This window comes from Rattus norvegicus, chromosome 5, assembly GCF_036323735.1.
Source record: "Rattus norvegicus strain BN/NHsdMcwi chromosome 5, GRCr8, whole genome shotgun sequence".
NCBI classification, from domain to species: Eukaryota; Metazoa; Chordata; class Mammalia; order Rodentia; family Muridae; genus Rattus; species Rattus norvegicus.
In genome coordinates, this window is record NC_086023.1 from 137,093,595 (window position 1) to 137,117,262 (window position 23,668).

Sequence of the window (23,668 nt, forward strand, 5' to 3'; positions counted from 1 at the left end):
ATAGAGAATATAGAGAATGGGCTAGGAGGGAAGGGACTGGAGGCAGGGAAACCATCAGAAGGTTTCCTGGTGCACGGTCAAACTCAAGATGAAGCTGAAGGAGGCTTGGCAGAAGGGGGCGGGGAGAGAGAAGTAGATGCATTCCAGAGACACTCAGAAGCTAGAGGCCACAGAACCTGGAGAGGGCTCACACATGGGATAAAAGGGAGAGAGAAGCTGGGAGAAGCCCCGGCTTCCTAACTTGGTGACAAGGTGGACAATAATGCCAGGCACAGAGAAAACGTGGGGGGGGGGAGGTTGGGGGGGTTGTGCAAACAGGATGGTGAGACTGAGGGGTGAAGGCTGGGGCGTGCTGAGTTACAGGGAAGATGAAGAGGGCAGTTATTCTCCTAGGCCTCACTGTTTCTCAAAACTCAGTGGCATGTCTGGGCCCTGAGACTATCTGAGAAGTGTGACAAGAGTCCTTCACCATCCAAGGGCCACTGACTACCCGTCTATGTCAGTCACACCTAGTGCCAGGCCCCAGGATCACCCTCCCACTGCTGCCCTGCTGCTCCAAGCTCTCTCCCATCAGCCCCAGCCAGGCCTAAGGATCATCCCCCACTCGCCCTTTCTAAAGTTTTCTACCCGACTTCTCTTCTAGATCCCTAGCCCTGTACCCCACTGGCTAGACTCTCCAGAGAAAGGCCCCCTCCCTCTCATTCTCCCCTACCCAGGGCCCAGCCTCTGAGGACAAAGGGAGGGGTGCTCCAGGGCCACCCTCTTCTATGACTGGCTCCTGAATTATTAATGAGCCATTTAGATAGAGCCCTGGGACAAGGCTCTTGTCTAGAGACCTGAAGGGGATAGAGAAATCCCTATGGCCTGCTATCCTGGGGCCTGACCCCTGGGTTGGCCCTGGACTGCCTCTGGGTTCAGGACAGGCTGGGAATAGCCCCTTCCCCCCAAGGGACCTCAGCTCCGACCTTGCCCCTCCCCCAGCCTGCAGATTGGCTAAGCCTGTCCTGTGCTCCGCCTCCTACCAGTAACCAAGCAGTGGTAACCATGGTGACAGGGCGGGCTATGGACAGTCTTATAGTGCCAGGCAGGGGGAAGGGCAGCAGCAGGGAAGAGACCAAAGTTCGGGAGTTGGACTGGAGTAGGGGACAATTCGTCCCCCCAACACACAGACACACACTCACTTTCATTCCCTGCCCCCTCTCTCCTTCCGGCAAGCCAAGTGACACAGTCCTTCCCCATTTTCCAAGGACTGCAGGCCTGCCTCAGGGAAGGATATGGGTAACTGAACTTCTGAGTCCTCCCTGGTCTGTCCTCCCTGGACCTGTGGACATGTCTGGTACACTCAGGGCCATCTACAGAGATCTGCAATGTGGACACAGCACATGCCTATGCATGTCGCAGAGATCATATGAATCCAAGACACGGCTCCCCGACTCCATAACAGGGTCAGGCTTAGACATGCACCACTTGGCAGAGCCTAAGGGGGACCCAGGTGCTCAGCAAGGATGTTCAGAGGAAGTGGGACCAGGTACTCCTTAGCAGAGGGCTTTCCAAGTTCGAACTCCAGAGCACGAGGGCTAGAGGTTCTCTGTGGACATCCTGTTTCTTTTTTCTATCCCCAGCCTGTCCCAATAGTCCCGGATTGCATTTTAGAGACCTGCTAGGAGGTAAGTCACTTTTCACCTGCTGTATCTATCTATATGATGAGGAGTCACACTTACTGTCGCCATGAGCACCTGCCATCAAACCCAGCATCACGAGGGCAGGCACAAGGGGCACCATCCTCCTCCCTGGCGCTGGCTCGGGGGCCATCCAGGGTTCTAGCTCCACAGCCAGCCACAGCCCAAGACAATCACCTGTAATGAGAGAAGGGTAGAGCCAATTAGCCAGTGTCCACCTGAGTTCCCACTGCTCATGCTCCTCGGTCCCCTCAGCCCCGCCCATCCTCACTGCCCATTCAGACTGAGTTCAGCAGTCCCACACTGGACTGTGCAATGGCTGCCCAAGCTCCCTCACCACTGAAGGTCAACCCATCCCATGAAAGAGTGCAGAGGCCTTCAGAGCATCCTCTAAGCATGGAAGGGGGAAGAAAGCTAGTTAGAAACTAGCACGAGGGCAATCCATCCCAGATCTTGAGTTTCCAATCCACACCATTAAGGGGATGGGGACAGGGAAATGGAGTCAAAGATACATACAGCAAAACAAAACCCAAACAAGACCGAGACAGGAACAGTGAACAACCAGGCAGGTTTACACGGTCCAGGGACACCTCAGTGCTGCTCTTCCTTGGAAAGCAAGGGCCAGACCCCAGCACACTCAGCAAAGGCTGAGAACACAGACTTAGCAGCAGTTGATTCCACACTGTCAAGGGCTCACAGCCAAAGCCGCAACCCGTCAGGGCTCGCCAGGATTTCTCTCTACAAGTTACTGTTGCCTTACCTGGTCACTCTCAACCTACCCGATTCCCATGGCAGAGAATCCTATCCCAGAGACAGACTATAAAGAGGCCAGGAACTGGAATTCTAGAGCCTAAGCATCAACTTCCATGTTTCCTCTTCCCTTGTTCTGAGTACCCGGAGCAGATGGGTGAGGGCCTGGTTCGGGGCTAGCGGAAGCCTTCCAGACCCTGCTCACTGTCCTGTCTACACACCATTCCCACTCTGCAAACACATGTTAACGCCTTTCAGCGGTCACACTATGTACTGGAGACACCTCAGCCGCAGGGGTGAGAGTGTTTAAAGGTTCCTGTTCCGCGTTCCTTGCCTGGGGGCTTAGGTGACATGCAGCAGTACCCACCAATTCTGCTGACACTGCCACATACGGGCCATTGGCACATGGCCAGGCTTCACCATGCTCTGAAAACGCAACAGCGGCCTGTGATGGAGGGGTGATATGTAATGGAGGGATGATACTGGACATGACTTAGTGTAGCTGGACCTTTGTACTTTGTGGGTTCTTATACTTCTACCCTTCTTACCCCCCTTTCAATCCCCTAACATTATATGGGAGAGAAAAAAGGGGAGAGTTGAGGGGGCGACATTATCGTCAGACTGCCTCCTGCTGAATGGGGCCGTCGAGCTCCTTGGGGCAAGCCTGATCTTCGCAGTCAGGATATCTAATTTCTTCTTCTCCTCATTCCTTCTTTGCCCACAACTACTTAACAAACAGCGGCCAACCAACAACCCACCCCACCTCCCCAGGGATTTAGACCCCCTGAAAAGTCCCCCAAATTCCATTCATCACACAATTGAAGAAACTATCTGCCACTGGCAGAAACCACACCCCTGCTAGAGCATGAGGCAAACCACAGTCAGCTGCTGTGGACGACCTGAAGCTGCCCCATAACCCATAGTGCTGAGAATTTTCAAAGTGAGGAGACAGGTGAGCAGGAAGGATGGAGCTCAAACATGATTCTGCTCCTCCCTGGACTTGGACCCTTATCTGAACTTGTCAGTAAAGGTCATGAGGTGAATGGCCAAAGGTAAGGCAAGTGGGACTGGGAAGAGAGGGGAGCTGTTCCTTGTCTCAGAAGCTCACCGGACCTGTAAGTAAGGGGTAAGCAGCACGAGGCACAAAGCTACACAGACACGGACACAGTATAGTGTCTAGCACTACTTACTCCAGGCTGGGAGTTCCTCTGAGGGACCACAGAGCTGAGGTGGTTCAGTCCACACTGAGGCCACACACTGCATGTCAGGATGGGGGTCCTATTCTGTTAAAGTCTTATCTGAGCTTGTTCACCACAGCACCATGGTTATCTTAGTGTGGCCATCAAGACATCAGGTGGTGAACTGCCTGGGCAAGGTCACCATGGGAAGATTGTTCTCAGACAGGACTCTAGCTTCGGTACCATTACCCAGGGTACAACTCAGAAGTGTGACACACCACAGGTCAGGCAGTGTGGTCTAGGCAGGTCTCATGGATGAGACAATGCAAAAACCAGACTTCAACATCCGTGCTCAAGTATTCTAAGCACATTTCCCCACCCCCAGCACAGACACCATATGGACATAGTTTTCAGCACAAGTATCATGGGGACACATCTCCCTGGTACCGACATAAAGGGATGAAACAGAATGGATGTTACAAGGTACAAGAATGCACAGCACAGTCATCATGGGACAAAATTCCCCAGTACAATTACAGAGCCTTAATCCTCTGTAGCTGCCTTAGTATAGCAATCATAGCCTGGCTAACTCCCAGGGGCAAGCATTATGTGGGGGTGCACAGAGGGTCCAGACATCTGCGGGTATAGCTGCCTGAAAAGGACATCACAGGGATGCCCACAGAGGTGTCACAGACATGGGGTGGGGGTGCTGATGGTAACTGTTAAAGCTCCTCTCAGTAAAGCCACCAGAGTGTCTTACTCCCAGAACAGGTAAGTGAAAATCTGGCCACAAGTGTTATCTGAGCCCAATCCCCAGTATAGCAAAGGCCAGAAGTTCTTACTTGGGGACTCAGGATCCCCTGTGTATGTCAGGAGCATGTTCAGAACATTGTGCACACTTCCACAATGTAGCAAATGGGCAGGCCAGTTGAAAACAGGGGCCGGAGAGAGCTCCGAGTTAAAGACACTGCTGCCTGAGGATTTGCATTCGATTCCCAGCACCTACATGGCAGCTCAAAACTGTCTAACCCCAAATTCCGGAAGATCCAATGCCCTCCTCTGCCCTCTGTGGGCACCAGACACACACATGGTACACAGACAAGCAGGCACACACTCATACACAGGATATATTTAAAACTTTTTCTTTTGTCAGTTGAAAATCTAGACATTCCCCCCAAAGGGAGCTGCTCCCAGTGGTCCTTGAATACAAGGACACAGACAACTAGAAACACCAGGAGACCCCAGGGACAAACAGGGAACCAGCCCCTCTGGCAACCAACCATAGTCTCCCAAGCCAGGGCCTCTCACTCTCAGCAGCTCCCACCCCTGGACTCTGGGCACAGAGCCTACCCCTGGTGTCAGGCAGTCGGGGCTGCTCCCAGCTCCAGGGCCTCGTCCCTTATCAGAAGAGAGGTGAGCAGCCCTGTGTCCCAGGCTTGGGCTTAAGTCTACATACAAGTTGGTCCTGCCCACACCCTGGTCTCCAGGTCCCCTGTGGAACAAGTCTGTTTTGCTGGACTGCCATGGCCTCATGTACCCATCCAACACAACGGTGCTTGGAACAGACAGACACTCTACTCATGCCCGGGACAATTCAGATAGAATCAAGGCCCAAACACGTGGGCACTCAAGCTCCTCTGTGAATTGCACTGTGGACCATCGGTTCTACCGAACTGACATACTTGGTCTAGAAAACAATTATGTGGCATATGATATTATAGGATATAATTGAGTGTAATTTTTCTACATTCAGAATGGCTTTGATATATCTTTTTTTCCTTGCTACACCACTGTAAAGCTGCCAACTGCCCTTTCTTAGGAAGAAACGTCCTTTATTCTCAAATTTTGTCCTTGGTGCTAAAATATCCTTTCTTGTATGAAGTGATAGGGACAGCAGATAGCAGATTTGTTTTTTTTTTTTTATAATGTCCTTACTTGGCAAAATAAAAAAAAAAAAAAAACTGCTAACCCCCCTGTCTGGCCCTAAGCACTTTTGGAAACTGAACTGTGTGTGAAACCGAAGAGCCGAGAACCACTGCTCTGAGGAAAGAGGGATCAGCAGGCATAACACCAAGCCACAGGAGTCGTGGATGTGTCTGATGGAAAATGCGTGTCACTTCCATGAGGTCTGCCCATACCATCCCTGCCAGGGCCAAAGAGAACCCCCAAGAGACCACGTGACGCCAGGACCGAGGGATTCCCGGATGGAAAACAGCTGGGATCATTCTCAAGGCCCCCCTCATAAATATGCAAACACAGATTGATTTGTTTCCCGTGGGCATGAGTTATTATTCACAATATTAATTAGTCTCCAAATACCACCTGTTTCTCTAGCCACCCCCACTACCCCTCTTCAGGCCAGGACCCTGGCTCCCGGGAGACTGGAGACCAAACATGGCCATGGGCAGAAGAAGGGGCATCCAAGGGTTCCACAGTGTGCTCAGTCAGGGCTTAAGATGCACACGGGGCCGGGAGAGCTGTGAGCTGTTCATCTTCTAACCTGTGGCGGCCGCTAACCGAGCCCTTTTGTCATGTCCTGGACAGTTCACCGTGTGGTACTGCAGCAGCAGCAGCCTCAGAGGCAGAAACAGGCCTTGTCACACTTGGGAAGAGAAAGCCATACGTCCCACTCTCACCAAACCAACCACGGGATTCTGATGGGAATAAATCACAGCCTTATCCTTGACCCCAGCCCAGAGAAGGTGGCTGGCAGGAAGGAGCCTGAGACTGTCTTACCTCCTCCAGCCGGGCTGCCAGAATCCATGTAAACAGCCAGGAACAACATCCCCTCCCACTCCAGTATTGGGGATCCTCTAACTACACTGAGGCCGCCTTTGTAAGCCTCAGCTTCTGTGTGTCTAGGGAGTCAAAGGGGAAACCACGGGTGTCAAAATCTCTGTGAGTAGCAGCCAAGAACCTAACAGGGGCCTCGCTATGAGACAGACAAAAATCAAAATAGGTTCTTTCTACAGCTACAGCCTCTCAGTTTTCTCCTTGAGGGTGTGGGGTGGGATCCCTCAGATTAATGTTCACTATCTTTACTGCCTTGAGGCCTCTATACCTTCCCTGTATTGTCTTGACTGCAAAAGATGCTCTTTTCTTGCCCAAGCCAACTATCCACTTCAGAACCAGGTTCAAGTGATCCATAAACACATCTTCCAAGCTACTCCCCTAGGTTTCCAGGTTGTAGTTTAGTGAAATTACAAGAGGTGTACAAACCAGGGGCTCTCAGGCCAGGGTGCCCTGCTACAGGCCATGAGGACGTGCCTGGAGGCGTCTTTGGTGGTAAGGACTGGGGATGGAGGTAGATGGTACTAGCTAGCATCTAATGGGAAGAATCCCGGGATCCTTGAGACATCTTACATCAGGACAGCCTAGAAGTATCACGTTGTCTAGAAAGCTCACAGTACCGACACTGAGAAACCTTGGCAGATGACAAGCACTCAGCCTACAGGCTGACCTAGCCCTAGTACCCAATCCCCTAAGAATCGCTCACACCTTCAACCACAGGCAGTCCTAGCCTGACCTGCCTGATGGTCACATCAGGCCTTCCTGGTCTATAGACTCTCAAAGCAGCTTTCTCTACCCCCAAATTAACTCAGCCTCCAGGAGCGGGGCCCCACACACACCCCATCTCCACCCTCCAGACAAGCCATTAACAAGCAGCATCCCAGAGCACAAAGGGCTCTTCTTTCCCGACCTCTTCTGGACTTTTCAGCAAACCAGTCCCCTCACCTGAGGACAGACAGGATGCATGGTATCCTAAAACCCATTCTCCCTAGCTGAATTTCCCTGCCGACCCCGCTGCCCATTTCACCAAGTATGACTACTCACAGCATCCACTGTACTCTCCATCTAGATCAGATCCAGTTCTTTTTTTAAAAAAAAAAATGTATTTGTTATAATTGTGTGTGGTTGGGCGGAGGTCAGAGGACAACTCTGTGGAGTCAATTCTCTGCTTCCACATTTACCACTGGGTTCTGGGAATGGAACTGAGGCTGTCAGGCAGCGAACGCATTTACCTGCTGAGCCTCCTTACAGCCTCCAGATCGATCTCTGTCATGGCTTCCTCTGTTTAACCATCTATCTAGAACTGGTCACTGAACAGGATGATGTCCAAGAGGCATGGGTCTTGCCTTCAAGAAGCTTACAGAGAAAGGCCCACCAGACTCGTGGGCACCCTGCTACCCAGGTCAGCAAATCCTCGAAGGCCTTTTCTTTATTCCAAACATCCAGCTTGTGGGGAAGTGTGAATTTGCCTCTCCTCAATCCCAACTATCCCTCAGTGGGCATCCCACCTTCGTCACTCCCTTCCAATTCATCCTGAACGCAAGCCAGTGGTGCCTTTAGCTCACAAAAATGCAAACCTGGGGCTGGAGAGATGGCTTAGCAGTGGAGAGTGCTTTAAAGCTCTTGCTGGGAGGGGTTGGGGATTTGGCTCAGAGGTAGAGCGCTTGCCTAGCAAGCGCAAGGCCCTGGGTTCGGTCCCCAGCTCCGGAAAAAAAAAAAAAAAAAAAAGCTCTTGCTGGGAACCCAGGTTCAGTTCCCAATACCAACATGGGGGCACACTACAAATCTGTTAATGGTTCCAACCCCCTCTTCTGCCACCACGAGTGCCAGGCACACACATGGTATATATACATACATATACACACATATACATATATATGTATATACATATATATATACACAGTACATACGTACATACATACAGACATGTAGGCAAACATACACATAAAATAAAAATACTCCCTTTTTTTTTTTGGGGGGGGTTCTTTTTTTCGGAGCTGGGGACTGAACCCAGGGCCTTGTGCTTCCTAGGCAAGCGCTCTACCACTGAGCTAAATCCCTAACCCCAAAATACTCCCTTTTTAAATGCTTTTTTTGTTTGTTTGTTTTTCCAGACAGGGTTTCTCTGTATAGCACTGGCTGTCCTGGAACTCACTCTGGACACCAGGCTGACCTCAAACTCAAGAGATCTGCCTGCCTCTGCTTCTGCCTAAGCACTAGGATTAAAGTGGGCGCCACCACTGCCCAGCTTTAACTGTAAATCTAATCATGTCCATGGGTTGTGCTCTGTCTGCTCTATTTTGCAGGAGGCCCCACTAGCCAGTGTCCCGTGAATGAGGTGACAGCTGGAAGAATGTGAGGACAGTGTTGGGCTAGGAACCTTTCGGTACTTCCGAAGCCCACCGTGTGGACTCCCAACTAACTCTGACCTTGCTCCCTGAAGCTCCAGCCCACCGCCCTGAGTGCCCTGCTCCTCCCCGCATACTCCTCAGTTGACAGGCTGTCTGCTTTCCATGCAGAAGCATGGTGAATGGAGAGGCATCTGGAAGCACCTACTGCCTCTGATGAACTTTGCCGACCCACCTCTGTCCTCCACGCCAGCCAGACAGCTCCCCTCCCTCCCGTCCCACCCTCCATCCTTCACGGTGGCCTAAAAAATGCTCAAATCCTCCTCTCCCTCATGCCACCTTATCATCTCTCTCAGCTACACGCACACAGGACACCTCACCCACAACTCTACACGGATCTCACAGCAAAATCCAAGATATTCGGCCCAGCCCACAGCCTCGCCGGCAGCCATGGCCACATACTGGGGCACACTCACCCGGTCTCTTCTTGTTTATACCAGTCACTCTCGCTGGGCAGTCAGCACTGAGGGCAGGGCACCAGGGCCTCCGCTCCTTCCTGGACGGGGAGGAAAAGATGAGAAAACATTAAGAATTTCATCAAAGCACACTATAAACTGACACAGACTTCTGAAACTCACTGTTAGAAAAGCAGGGTACAGATCTGTTGGTGCCAGCTGACCCCCATTTAGTAAAAAAATCTCCATCCAGTTACTTCTCTGCATTTGTTTGGTGTTCCCTAAGCACCTACTATGTGCCTGCCCATCTGTCCACTCCCCTCCACTAATGAGCAACACAGGCCACGTCAGACCACAGGTCTGAATTCTGCACTGGAGGAGAGCAGTCGCCCACCTACCTCTGGAACCCACCTTCCGGTTTCTCTTCTCACTAGCCACCCACAAGAGCACCCTCTTCCAATCATCCAGTGTGCCCTACTTTCTCTTGTCTCAAAGCCCTGCCCATGCTGACCAGTTACGGCTCAGAGTTCAGAGCCACCAGCCCTTCTCAGGGAAACCTTCCGTGACATCATCAAGCACACGCCTGGACTTTGCCTCAAAGCAGTGACCACAAATGTATTTACTTACTTTCATGACTCTGAGTCACTAAAATAAGTTCAGTAAACACATGGGGCACACTTGCCTGGCTCAACTCACTATCCCCAATGCCCAGTGGGAACCCAGCACACAGTAGGTGCTCCATCAACACAAGGCGAGAACGTGAGTTCACTCTTAACAGCCCAGCCTGGAGGGCCCGCCCCAGCACATACACTAACCTTCAAAGAAGCTCCAGGAGCAATATTTATTTTTGACTTTCTGCTTCTCTGTAATTTCTAAAATGAAGGTGTGCCCCTGGATGCCTCCTCCGCTGGCACACACGGCGCGTCAGAGCCCTGCCCCTTCCTTCTAAAACTATTACTGAGCTCTCACTAGCGTTGTGCACGGTCCTGGTCGGGCAAGCTTAGTCACCCCTGTGTCACCTCATCACCAGCTCAGCTACTCGGCTGGTGCCCACTGAAGCACGCTGCAGCCCATTCAGGGCTCCTTCTGGGCCTCACCCCACAGTCCTGCCACCTGGCTCTTCTCGGAACCTGTGGTGTGGGGGTGAGGGGGTGGGAACACCCTCCCTGACCCAGGACTCATCGATGTCCACACACCTAGGGCCTGTCCTTGCTTTCACCCCTTTTTAAAAAGATTTCTTGGCTGTGGGAACGTTTTTGCCTGCATTTGTATGTCTGCCATCTGCGTACATGTATGATGGTCAAGTTCAGAACAGGGCATCAGATCTCCAGGAACTGGAGTTATAGATGGTTGTGAGGCTCCGTGTGGATGCTAGGAACCAAACCCCAGGCATCTATCTGCAAGAGCAGCCAGCACTCTTAACTGCTGAACTGTCTCTCTAGCCTTTTGTCCTCACTTTACATTGGTCACCTCTGGAAAGTTAGGGAGTCTTTTTAGGTAAGAAGCCACTGCCTCACCAAGATCTCACCAACCCAGCCTCTACAGACCCACCCACCCCCTGCCAGACCAGAACCAAAGGCTCTATATATGTAGGATGCCAGTATAGACTTCCTACCCCCAGTTCACTGCATTTCTCCACAACATTCCCAGTAGCCACCGCTCCTGCAGCGGGCTGCCAAGCGGGTCTGGCCGGAGAAACCAGCTTCTGAGTTGCAAACTCAAAGGCCCATTTGTCTGGAGATGCCTGCCCAGCTACACAATGCTTGCCGTGGGGCTGTTAGCACCACCGTTGCACAGGAACCCAGGCAGAGGAGTAGTGTTCAAGGTACCGTATGGTGTCACGCCCCAGGCCAGGGCAGCACCGGGCCTCCGGCCTGATGACAGGGACAGGCCCTACCTAAAGCAGGAGCCATATCTGAAGGGAGGCATACATCCAAAATGGCCATGAGGCAGGTCCCTGAAACGCACAGGACCTCAAGGCTACCGAGACCCCAGGGAACATAAAACAGCCCACGGCAGTACTCCAGAACATTGCTCTGGACAAACCAGCCCAGGATCAAAGAGCCCCAACAAAGACTATCAAGTCACCTTTAGTCGACCACCAGCAGCCCACAGAACCTCTCCAAACCCACAAGGGGGGCAGGATAGCCAGCTACACAGAGAATAAACCAGCATCGGCATCTGGAAGGCAGACTGGGCCTAACTGGATAGGACTGCGGCGAGGAATCACGCTGGGTTCAACCCAGAATGGTCTCAGACCAGGCTTAGGTAACTAACAGCCATGAGCAAGATCACGTAGAAGGAAGGCCCTTGCATCAACCTGGCTGGCCTCGGTTGGGCTCTGCGTCACCTGTCAGGCTGAAGCCCGGCCCACCAGTGGGACCAGGAACAAGTAGAAACCTAGAGCATGGATGGATGCAGACTGAAGCAACCTCCGGGCAGCCCTGGGGCCACAGCACAAACAGTCCCCCAAAGTGGCAGATAATACTCAGACAAGGAAATAAACCTGAGTCCTCAGACTCAGAGGCCGGGAGAGCACAGAGATTTGGTGCATCTGGACCTTGGAGGCAAAAGCAGAACAAAGAATCTTAGGAGGAAGAGGGCATTAAACCACAGAAGCTGCCCTTCCTCAGAATCCCTTTCTATCCACCTCAAGAACTCTCTTCTCCAGGGCCCCACTTCCAGCCTTCTCACTCCTACCTGTACCCTGAAGGTCAAATACACTAGCACAAAACACAGTTCCCCCCATCAGCGAACGTGAGGCTGGGGCACAAGATAGCTTCTCCCCATCCCCTGGCTGGCTGAACACCTCACCTGTAAAGGCCCAGTCAGAGCAGCCGTGCAGGTGCCTTGTCCTGGACAGTGTGTGTTTCCAAAGACAGCTCTGTGTCTTAGAGATTCTGATGGAAGAGTTATCTTCAGCACAAACATCAAAACAACTGCTGCCACTAAGCTGAAACAGGACGAGAGGCCCTGTCCCAAACGCTCTGTGCTTACCTTTAATCTAACCAACAACCCTACGGGGGCATGCAGTTTTCTCACACCCATCTGAGAAGTGAGGCTCAGAGACGGTTAGCAAGTTCTTCAAGGTCAAGTCAAACTCCAGCTGTCTGAACGTGGGCTCCTGGCCACTGTTGACAGCTGTCTTGCCTGAGAGAAATCACTCCTAGCCCTCATGTAACTCCAGGTGTTCTCTGGCTTAAGACACTACCTTCACACGAAAACCTCTTGTAGAACACTGTGTCTTTTACCAAAACCTAAGGGCTTCCAAGACAACACAGAGAGCCTGATCTCAGCATCCACCTAGCCACCGTCTTTCCTCCTCAGGTCCCTAATTCAGGGCCTTCTGTGAAGCCTGGGCCCCTCCCTAACTCCACATCCCACCAACCACCCTGGCCTGGTGCTTCTCCCTGCCAAGCTAGTTTTCTCTCACCTGACTTTGTGCACGCAGCATCCTTCTCACTTGGAACCTTGTCTCCACCCAGAACTTACCATAGCCCAGAACCATCTTCTAGGAAAGCAATCTGGCTGTAGCATGACCCACGGTCTCCACCCAAACCTTAAGGTACCCGTCTCTCCCTTCTGGGTTCTCAGAAGTCACAAGTACCTCACAGAGCATCCAAGGCTCTGTGAGCTGGTGTGTCTCTGAACACACCACAAAAGATAACATCTCTCATTCTTTACTCATACTGTCTAAATTTTTTAATTAACTAATTAATTAATTTTACAGTGCAGGGAACTGAATCCAGGGCCTCAAGCATGCGAGGCAAGGGCTCGTCCACTATATTATTTCCAGTGCTGTTCAGACTAATTTTTACCCCTCCATCCAAAGAATCTCTTTTTCAACTGGCAAACTCCTACTGATTCGTCAAAGCCCACTTCAGAGAACCCTTAGTCTCTGAGATGCATCTCACACTGAACCTGCAACTCTGCCCTGTCACACAGGAACTCCTCCAATCTCGCTTCAGCTTGGAGTGACAGTTGCTTTATGGGGCTAACACTCCCACCTCAGCAGCTGCTAAAAGAAGCTTCCTTTTCTACACAGCTGCTAGCCCCGCAGGAAGCAAGACTTGCCAGGCCAAAAGTGCCTAGCCCTGTGCCTGGCACACAGACAGCAATCAATAACAGGTTACTGAATCACTTTTGCTTTCCCACGGAAAGCCTGCTGACTTGCACAGCCACACAGTTCTCTTGGCTTCTCACAGCAGCCCTGGAGCCCACCCGATTATCATTCTACAGGGGACTGAACCTAAGACCTGCAAAGAGATCTCCTTGTCGTGTCACGCTGGAGCATAGAGGCTGTTCATGCTGGGGGCTACCTCCTCCCACTGAGGACCTCCAACTGACTCCCAGTCCAGGAGACTGACAAGGAGTATAGAGAAAGCACAAAGCACCAGGGACAGTGTCTTGCTACACATCAATACAACTCACAAGGCAAGGTTTCCAGTCTGCCCGCCCTTCCTGCAGTCCACCCCACCACCACCCCCAGCAAACCGCTTCTCCAGCACCCATAGCCCTGAACACATGAGCCTGGACACAGGGAAAGGGGTGCAGCTGCAAGAAGAGGGAAGGGAAGAGGAATCCCATTAAAACTATCCCCATTAAAGGAAGGGGAAAGGAACACCGTAACTCAAATGAAACAAAAACCATGAAGAAACTGAATTAGAACGTGCAAGAAAGTATGTGCGCGGCAAGGCCTGAGACTGAGTGTGCAGGGCGCACAGGTGTGCTGTGTGTGCAAGCACAGCAGGTTTCTGCAGGAGGGCTCCTCCTTGCAGGGAAGGTGAAGTGTGCTGGCAGAATGGGGGGTGAGCGGAGAACCAGAAGGAAGGTGGGGCCTATGGGGTGTGTGGCCTGAGCCCTAGCTGAGAATGAAGGCTTGTTCTTAAGGAGTCGCTGGAGCCCTAGGCAGATTCACATAATCTGTAAAAACAGGGATTTTCACGCTCCCCGAAGCAAGAGTTAATACGGAGCCAAACAGAATCCCCCAGATTTCCTGTCAGACCTCTCCTCTGGATCCTATCAGATTCCTGGTACCTCCCAAAGGATCCCAGACTGGGCCCTTCATCCAGGAACTACCACTGCGCTTCCTTTTCCAGGTTTCCCACCATAAAACACTTCCCCGTATTCCCAGGCCAGAGCCAGCACCAGGTCACTCAGGATGCCATCCTGGTCTCTTCAGAAGCAGAAGTGGAGCCTTCCTCAACGACAACCCTTGGTCATCCAACATCCCCAGGCCCGGCTAGGCTGCTCTCAGGGTGGTCCTCCCTCCCATTCCACAGCTCCAGGCAGGTAGGGCTCCCACCCCACCTGCTCCAACTCAGGGGCCCTGCAGAGGGAGGGGGTGAAATGGGGAGAAGGGCTAGCCCCTCCCCCTCCGGGGGTAGAAGAACCAGAGGGGCCGCATTCCAGAGTAGTGGGGGAGGGGGCCTGACAGAGGGGGATTCAGAGACACCAAGCAGAGAGACACCTAAGGAGGGAGCTACAGAGACGTGGAGGCACAGAGACCCGGGGAGGGGGAGCAGGGAGACCCGGGGAGAAGGAACAGGAAGACCTGGGGAGAAGGAACACGGAGACCCGAGGAGAGGGAACATGGAAACCTGGGGAGAGGGAACACGGAGACCTGGGGAAAGAGAACACGGAGACCTGGAGAAAGAGGACAGGAAGACCAGGGAGAAAGAACCCGATACTCGGGGAGAGAACCTGGAGACTGGGAAGGAAGAGAGAACCACAGCTGGACAAGCTGGGACCGCAGGGAGTAAGATCGGGAGGCAGCAAGCGACACAGGGAACCGGAGACACCTAGGGAAACCGAGAAATGCGCCGAGACGAAGACGCGGGCGCAGAGATTAGAGACCGGGCACACCAGGAAGGGACGGGACAGGGCGGGACGCCGGGAGGCGACTGAGTGAACTTTCGGAGCGGGTCCGAGCGCACCCGTCCTCCCGGGACGAGCCGCTTTGGGGCCTCCAGGGCGCGCTCGGGGTGGGGGTTGGGACCGCCCGGCCGGCCCCTCCCCGGCCCGCGCTCCGCACGGAGACCAGGGAAGGGGGGCTCGCAACTCACGCCCCGCTCGTCCCGGGGCCGCACGTGCGCCCGGCTGCCCGCGAGACCCGGCGTCGGCTGCGGCTCTTCCGCCGGCGGGGAGGGGGCGCCGTGGGACGGGGAGGCGGCCTGGACCCGCCCGGGGCCGGCGGGGGAGGCTGAAGGCCGCCCCCCGGAGCGCGACTGCGGCGGGTGGGGAACCGGGCGCCCACCGGCGCGGGGAAACTTTGCACGGGGGGCGCGGGCTGCGGCTCAGGTGCGGCGGGAGCTCGGTCGAGATCGCGGGCGCGGCAGGTGGGGGCGCGGCCGGGCCTCCGGGCGCCCCCGGGCCCGCCCCCGGCTCAGCTCCGCGGACGCGGGGGCAGGGTGGGGATGGCGCGGAAGGGCCGTGTATCGAGGGGCCCGAAGGGGGCTCGGGGTCACTCACCGCCTCTCCGGGGGCCGTCGGTCTGCATGTCCCCGCCTCGCGCCGCTGAGGCCGCCGTTCTCAGTCCGCCGCTGCCGCCGTCGCCCGCTCCCGCCACCGCCACCGCCACCTCCACCGCCGCCCTAACAGGAGCCGGAGCCGGAGCTGGAGCCGGAGCCGCCGCCTCTGCCGCCGCCGCCACCGCTCCCGCGCCAGCTCCAGCCGCGCGCGCCCGCCCGCCCGCGCCCGCGTCCCTGCCCCTGCCGTGCGCGTCCCCGGCGCCGCCCCTCCCCTCGTGCACTCTCGCTTGTAGAGGAGTGGAGCTGTAGGCCCAACGAGGCTGCAGACCAACCCCAAGTCTAAACCGCCTAGAACGCCAAAATTGAGCTTAAACCTAGTGTTGAGCGTGGATAGACCCAAACTCTGACACAAAAGTCCAGACCCTCCCAAATTCTCACATGATACTTTTCTAGGGTTCCCGGCCGCCAACACAGTCCAGAGCCAGCCACCTTTGAACCTAACGTTGAGTTCAGACCCCAATATTTGCCTAGCAATCAGAAAAAGTAAAATTTTTAACTGAACCCCTACTGTGTATTGACGCCGATTACAGATTCTAGCATTAAATGGCTTCATTACTCCTACCTGGCCTAAGTCTGATATTGCTAGCAGCCCCAACCCTTGGTCTGAATGGAGTCGGTATAGCTAATGAGATCCTTTATCCCCCAAGAAAATCCTAAAATTTTCTGCCTCACACTGTACCACAATGCTTTCCTATGTCCTAGTCCGTGCTTTATTTCTATCCCAGACAAGAACATTTCCCCACTGAGATTCCTGATTTTTAAAAAAGACTTTATTTATTTATTTATTTGTGTGAGTGTGTGCTTGCATATGCATGTGTGCCTAGTGGGTGCAGGTGCAGGAGGGTGTGAGGAACCCAATGTGGGTGCTGGGAACTGGATTCAAATCCTCTGCTCTTGACTGATGAGCGCTCCAACCCTGAAACTCTCGATTTCAATAGCAAAATCAGAACTGTGTCACAGGGTGGCACGGGGTGGGGTGGGGAGGTGGGGGGGGGAGACACACCCTAATACAGACACTGACCTCAAACCCCCCCCCTTTGTCATCGTTTTGTACAATAGCCTGATCCAACACTAATAATTCTGCAGCCCAAGATAGGACTGGCTTTGCAGAAACTCCACACAAACCTTTCTCTGTACTGTCCTTCCCCTGTGCTCTGATCTGAGGTCAACCCCATCCAGAGGCTGACCAATATCCCAACATTACACTAATTCTAGCAGATATAAATTGATCCTCAGTCTCAAGACCAGGCTCAGTCTAAATCTTAGCATTGAATTTCAGACAGCCATACCAACCTGAAACCATCCACTCGCATCTGAATTTCATAGTCCCCAAACCAAATTCAAATGCATCTGCTACCATGTCCAGTGTATGCAGTGCCGGGGACTGCTATGGACTAAACTAATAACTTCCTCGAAGGCTTATATTCCAAGTTGTGCTTATAGGGACTTGGTGATCTCTTAACAGGAGCCAGCCTTAGTGCCAAAGCCTTCAGTCTCCTCACACATGCAACTATCACTTAGAAAGTCACCAAGGACGCACCAGCCCTTTTCTGTTCCCAACCCCACACCACGAGGCTTCACCATTAAGGCGAGAGGTGAGACCCTCCTGGCCTCTACTGCCCTGGGGTCAGGTGAGATCCTTTGTGAGGGCTCTTATCTCTGTTTAGCATCTCTCTGATTCTCCTGTGAATTTAAAATCAGATGAGAAATAAAAACAAGATCTGGGGACTCTTAAGGCTCCTGGATTCTTAGTGGTTACTTGCTGGTTGAGGGATCTGGGTTGAGGGATCAAGTTCAGGGGGAACAACTAAATCACAGCCAGCTTTTGTCTTGGCGCTGTATTCACAAGCAGTGCGAGTGCGCCCCCTGGTGCACCAAAAGGCGATGGGACTGGCTTCCGAGAATCAATTCAGCCCAGATGACAAATAGATCAAAAAACGAATACTCCTCAGGCAGCGGTTTTTCACCCACGGGTAATTTTGTTGTGCTGTGGGAGAGCTGCTGCAATTTTTATGCATCTTTAAATATATTCTGTCTGTTTTTCAGAACTCTGACTGTTTAGTTCCCCAATTTAAAAACATATAATTTTCGACCTCCTTTTCGCTGACTTCTGGAAACAGCTCTTTTCCTTGGCTTTCCTGGCCTACACTGCCCTTCATGACCACTGCTTTTCCAATTACTTTGCCGCGTCTCTGCATTTCCAGGCCTCAGTACTAACTCTCCCCCTTCTCCTGCCTCTTTCCATGGCCCTCTTGTGAGCTCCACGTCCTTGCACCAAGCACCTTCTCTATAGTGCTTCTCAGTTGTCCCTCAGAAAAATAGAATTCCCATCTCAGGTCTACCCCCATCCATCTCAGGCAATGAACTCAGTCCCTGGTCCAGGAACAATACAGATCTCCTTCCCAGGTGGTCATCGGTCCTGTAAACTTTGTGAGAGAGACAGACAGACAGAATGAGGACAGGCTGATTAATTCTGACCTTCACATTAACCCAACCAAAGCCAAACTCGCTCTTGTGCATAGTTATAGCCCCCCGCCTCTCCAGGACTTACTGGACCTGGAGAAAGTTGTCATATTTGCTAAGGACATTGGCTTCTTCCAGGAAGCCACACTAAGCCTTGGGCTGGGTTAGTGAGTTACCCCACCTAAGTCATCACCATCTCCATCTACATGTTTCCCTCATCTAAGACTGTAAGGACAGGCGAGATGTATCTGCTTCCTCCATTGCCTTATTCCAGTGGTGAGCAAGGGCGCCGACACTCAGCGAGTGCCTGGTATATATTTATTAAAGCAGTAAAGGTCGCTTTTCCCCTTCTGTTCACAAGGAGCCACCAGATGTGAGTGACCATGTGAAGAAAGTTTTCCTCACCAGGGCTCAGACAGTCACACCTCAGTCTTCAGTGGGTCTGGCGTCTATGGAAAGAGGAGCTCATCTGTCTTTTCGGCTTACCACCCTGAATGTCAGTAAGTGTGAGGTCTACTTGGTGGCCCTGGACCTCTCTCTACCCAGTTTAGTGACTGTGACACTCACAGGTAGAAGGGCAGGAGCCCCGTCCTTCCGCTACCCCATGGCTGAAGGCAGCAGACTCATTCAGAGATACATACTGCAGCCACCACGGGCATCTCAGTCTCTCAAACTATTGCTACCGGTCCCATTCCTCACCCACCTTTTGGTCCCTGTTTAGTGTAGTATATGTGAAGGTGGGCAGAAGAACCCTGGAACCACCATGTTCTGATCTCAGGATGTGTAGCACCTGGCTGCACACAAACTCAAGAGAATGAAAGCAGAGGCTTTGGGCCTGGGGCCATGTGGTGAGAGAGAAAAATCTCAGGGGGCTGGGACTAGATCGCACGTTAGGAAACAAAGCCAAGTCTCAGACCAGATTGACAAACTCTGAGCTCGGGGTCCATGTGGACCTGCCCCCACTGCCCTGCTCCTAGGCCTGGCTGGGAGGCATGTCCTTGTGCTCATATGTGAAGGCCAAGTGACGTCTCCTGGTAGCTCTGTGTCTGCTGTGTTCCAGCCCCAGGGTGCAGCGTGAGGCGAGCACCAGATGTCGGTTCCCACTCACTACTCACCCTTTGTCCAGACCCGGGGCCCACTGGATGCCCCTCAAATTCATGACGTCAGTACATCGCTTAGTTGGTTGAAATCAAATTACATTTCAGCCTGAGTCCCCACCCCGCCAGATCAGCAGGAATTCTGTTATCTCTCGTGGCTGCCTTTACCCTCTCCTTGCCGAAAGTGCAAGAATTCTGGGGCTTTGCACAGCCCCAAAGTTGGTCCATCTGCGCTCCCGAGCCTGACAGGGAGAGATTTAAACAAATACACAAACACTGACCATCACTGTAATGGGGTCTCCACTATGCACTGCCCCCTCTCCAAGGCCCCCCTTTCCCGGTCCCAGGCCCCCTTCATCACAGGCAGTTCCTTTTATAGACCCTTCCCAAAGTTGCAGCCTTTAGTCCTTGGTGTTTTGGGTTTTTGTCTTGTTTTGTTTTTCATCCACCCACAGTCGCTTTCAGGGTGGCTGTGGTAGACAATGCGGTTTACCTACCCTCCTGCATGCCTCCAATGTCAGGAAGATCTCAGAAGGCACAACTATCAGACGGCCAGTTTTCCTTCCTCGGTACAGATGGGAGAGAAAGGCCGAGCTTCTAGAACACAAAAGCCTGGCTAATGTCTTTGCTTCCTTGCCAGTGAGTCACTGTGGTGGGGCATGACACGGGAGCTAATTTCTCAATGGAACAAGCTGCTGATGACCTCACCCTAGCAGGACTCCCTAATGTCCTTATCACCAAGTGAAGCCACCCACACCTGCTCTTTCCTGCCCATCCCCACAGTTTCTAAGGGACTGGAGGTTGCTGTCCCGCAGATGCTCTGGTTCCTTCAAGGCTTCCTCTTTGCTGCGTCCTGTTCTCTGTCGTGCTCAAGGCTCTCCTGCCCTGAGTAAAAGTTCCCTCCCTCAGGCCCACACCCCCTCCACGGGAAGAGACTGAAGCATTCCTTCCATCTCCCCAGCAACCACCTTCACTCTCCCAACTCTTGCTCACTTCTGGGTCCACTGCAGATCAGGTTTGGATGATCACTAACTTCCTCTTCTGAATCACATTCTGTGTGGATAGTGTGTGTGTGTGTGTGTGTGTGTGTGTGTCTGTGTCTGTGTCTGTGTGTGTGTGTGTCTGTGTGTGTGTGTATGGTATGTGTCTGTGTGTCTGTGTGTATGTGTATGTGTGTGTATGTGTGTGTGTGTATGGTATGTGTCTGTGTGTCTGTGTGTGTGTGTGCGTGTGTGTCTGTGTGTGTATTGTATGTGTGTATCTGTGTGTGTGGTATGTGTGTGTGTGTCTGTGTCTGTGTGTATCTGTGTGTGTGTATGTGTGTGTCTGTGTGTCTGTGTCTGTGTGTATCTGTGTGTGTGGTGTGTGTCTGTGTCTGTGTCTCTGTGTGTGTGTATTGTATGTGTGTATGTGGTATGTGTGTGTGTGTATCTGTGTGTGTGTGTTTATGTGTGTATGTATGTCTGTGTGTGTCTGTGTGTGTGTCTGTGTCTGTGTCTGTGTGTGTGTGTCTGTGTGTGTGTGTATGGTATGTGTCTGTGTGTCTGTGTGTCTGTGTGTGTGTATGTATATGTGTGTGTATGTGTGTGTGTATGGTGTCTGTGTGTGTATGTGTGTGTCTGTGTGTGTGTATTGTATGTGTGTATCTGTGTGTGTGGTATGTGTGTGTGTCTGTCTGTGTGTATCTGTGTGTGTGTGTATGTGTGTGTCCATGTGTCTGTGTCTGTGTGTATCTGTGTGTGTGTGTCTGTGTGTGTGTATGTGTGTGTGTGTGTGTCTGTGTGTCTGTGTCTGTGTGTATCTGTGTGTGTGGTGTGTGTCTGTGTCTGTGTCTGTGTCTCTGTGTGTGTGTATTGTATGTGTGTATGTGGTATGTGTGTGTGTGTATCTGTGTGTGTGTGTGTGGTATGTGTGTGTGTGTGTGTCTGTGTCTGTGTCTCTGTGTGTGTATATTGTATATGTGGCTGGGAATGCAGATGAGTGTGTGGAAACCAGAGGGCAACCTCGAGTGTCTGTCCTTGCTTTGTTGGTGACAGCGTCTCTTGTTGTTCACCACTTTGCCTCATTAGCTGTGTTATAAACTTTTGGGGATTCTCCTGCCTCCGCCTCTCATCTCACCAGTGTGGCATCTGGCATTATATGGGTTCCCCAGTCCCTGTAATGATATCCATCGGCTGTGCCTCCATGTTGTGTCTGACCTGGTGGACTTCCCAGCACCTTTGGCTGCTTCGTGCTCCACGTTGAGTTACATCTATGCCCGCTACACAGTTCTTTGTCCTTGCTGTCGCAACGTCCATCTCTTATAAGAAGTGTGAATCGATCTCTGCCTCTCTCCCTCCCCTCCCCCTCTCCCTCCTTGTCCCCCCTCCCCTTCTCCCTCTCCTCATCTCTGTCTCCCCCCTTCATCTTTCCGACTTTTCCTGGGTTTCATGTTGCCCACAAACTCTCTGTACAGCTGAGGATAACCTGCAACTTCGGATCCTTCTGCTCCTACCTCCAGAGTGCTAGGGTTACAGACCAGTGCCACAAGGAGCAGTGTATGTGGTTTGGGAGCTCAGACTCCAAGTTTCATTCATCCTGTCTGAGCACTCCATCATCTGAGCTGCAAACCCCCTCTTCTTAGTGCACACACTGGTCCTTGTCCTCGTCCCTTCTGCACCTCACTGTCACATCAGGCTCCTCTGCTAGTGACCACCCCCACCCACCATCCCCACTGATGCAGTACCTCTCTCCTTCCTTCCTCCCTTCCTTCCTCCCTTCCTTCCTTCCTTCCTCCCTTCCTCCCTTCCTTCCTTCCTTCTCCTCCATGGCCAACTTATGTCCCAAACCCTAACGCTTCATGACACTCTTGTCAGTCTTCCAAGCTCCTTTGCCTCCCGCCTTTTTCTCATCATGTCCGGATAGCAAAAGCCCAGCTCTGAATGAGTCCTCCTGCCTTCTCCTGTCTGCACTGGAGCAACCAAGCGACACTGACACTCATTTTGTTCTGTGTTTGAAAGAATGAACTAGAGGAATAAGTGCATGCAGCAGAGAGAGGCCAGAGATTCTCAGGAGGCGGGAATCCCAGAGATGTGCACAGGGGACCACACCCATGCCCAGGAGGACATACAGGGTCAGCTTCCCCATGGGACAACAAGCACTACCCTGAAGGTTTCTATTCACTGGGGAGCCTGGCCTTTTGTGGAAAGTGGGGTGGGACCTGAGAGTTCCAGGCGACACAGGTGAAGGGGTTCAGAAGCCAAGAGGGGCCCCTTGAAGCTGCACAGTAACTTTATGCTGGATGCTCAAGTTCTCAGGGACTCCCCATCCACTGCCATCCTACCCTCCACCCCCAAGACGCAGCGGGCACCGGGCACCGAGCAGCTGGCTGAGGGAGCCTGACATTTAAAGAGCTGCTGACCGAGGTCTGAGTAACACCCACAGCACAGATCACTTCCCCTCGCTAATGCTTTACTTTCCTCTTTGTGAAAGGGGATAAAACAGCAGAATTGGAAGCAGGACACAAAATCGTGTTTGTAAAGCACTTAATCAGAGCACACCCTAGGTTCTAGAGCTTAGAAGCTATTTGATGGTTTTAGAATTAGCATAATCAAGCTTCTAATAGCATCGGCTTGGAGAAGCATTTTACAAGCTCATTTTGCCAGGTCTCCTCTACTGGATAACCCTGACTACTCTCCAAGGAAAGCCCAGCTTTCACCCCCCCAACGGCCTCCTTTGGCACATGCCCTACCCTTGTCTAACCCTACTTTTCCTTCCTTGTGCTTTAAACTCTCAGACCCCTTCAGACAAGCTTCCCTCCAGTTCCTGTCTAACCAAGGAAGCAGCAGCCTTCCCAGCGGAGGCTGCCATTCCACAATCACGGAGCAGAGGCTGGGCAGTGCCTTCCCGCTCTAAAAGCCACTCCCCGATCATTATTCCTGCAGCCTCAAGGAAAAGCCCTGCTCACTTCAGGCTCCTGCCATCTGACTCACACAATCCCTTCATTCAACCAAGATTTATAGAGTTTCAGAGTCTCTCTCTCTCTCTCTCTCTATATATATATATATATATATATATATATATATATATATATATATCCCCTCCCTCCCTCCCTCTTTTTTTCAGAAGGGCTTTAGGTACACTGGCCCGGTGGCAGCATCTGTAATTTCAGCCCTCGGAAACGGGGCAAGATGATCATGAGTTTGAAGCCAACTGGTTACATACTGAGACCCCACCTCAAACAAGTAAGCCAACAAATGAGCTGGGTCAAAATGCGGGCTCCGGTGAGGGTCTTGAGGAGGGTAAAGGTGATGTGGAAGGGCAGGAGGGAGCTGCCAGGGCTCAGGGAAGGGGGATCGGACATCAGAATCCAGGTGCTGACTGACTTCAAGAGAGGTGA

The 23,668-nt window shown here is 52.5% G+C and overlaps 1 protein-coding gene and 1 long non-coding RNA gene across 22 annotated transcripts in view; one reads left to right on the forward strand and one right to left on the reverse strand.

Moving 5' to 3' along the window:
• Ptprf (protein tyrosine phosphatase, receptor type, F) overlaps nt 1-15,811 on the reverse strand; it is an 82,030-nt gene extending 66,219 nt beyond the window's left edge. For 19 of the 21 annotated variants that reach the window (XM_039110175.2, XM_039110168.2, XM_039110167.2 and 16 more), the window contains exons 1-3: nt 15,672-15,811; nt 9,222-9,301; nt 1,722-1,856 (exon numbers count right to left, since the gene is read on the reverse strand). In XM_039110175.2, the coding sequence (XP_038966103.1) occupies nt 1,722-1,812 (91 nt within the window). In that variant the 5' untranslated portion in view covers nt 1,813-1,856; nt 9,222-9,301; nt 15,672-15,811. Of the gene's footprint in view, nt 1-1,721; nt 1,857-9,221; nt 9,302-15,671 lie in introns of those variants that run through there. The other 2 variants (XM_063287879.1, NM_019249.2) reach the window with 2 other exon arrangements.
• Nucleotides 1,048-5,867, forward strand: LOC102553423 (uncharacterized). The gene is made up of 3 exons (XR_001838045.3): nt 1,048-1,528; nt 1,623-1,667; nt 5,596-5,867. It is a non-coding gene; the product is annotated as an uncharacterized LOC102553423 (long non-coding RNA).
• Nucleotides 15,812-23,668: the final 7,857 nt, after the last annotated feature.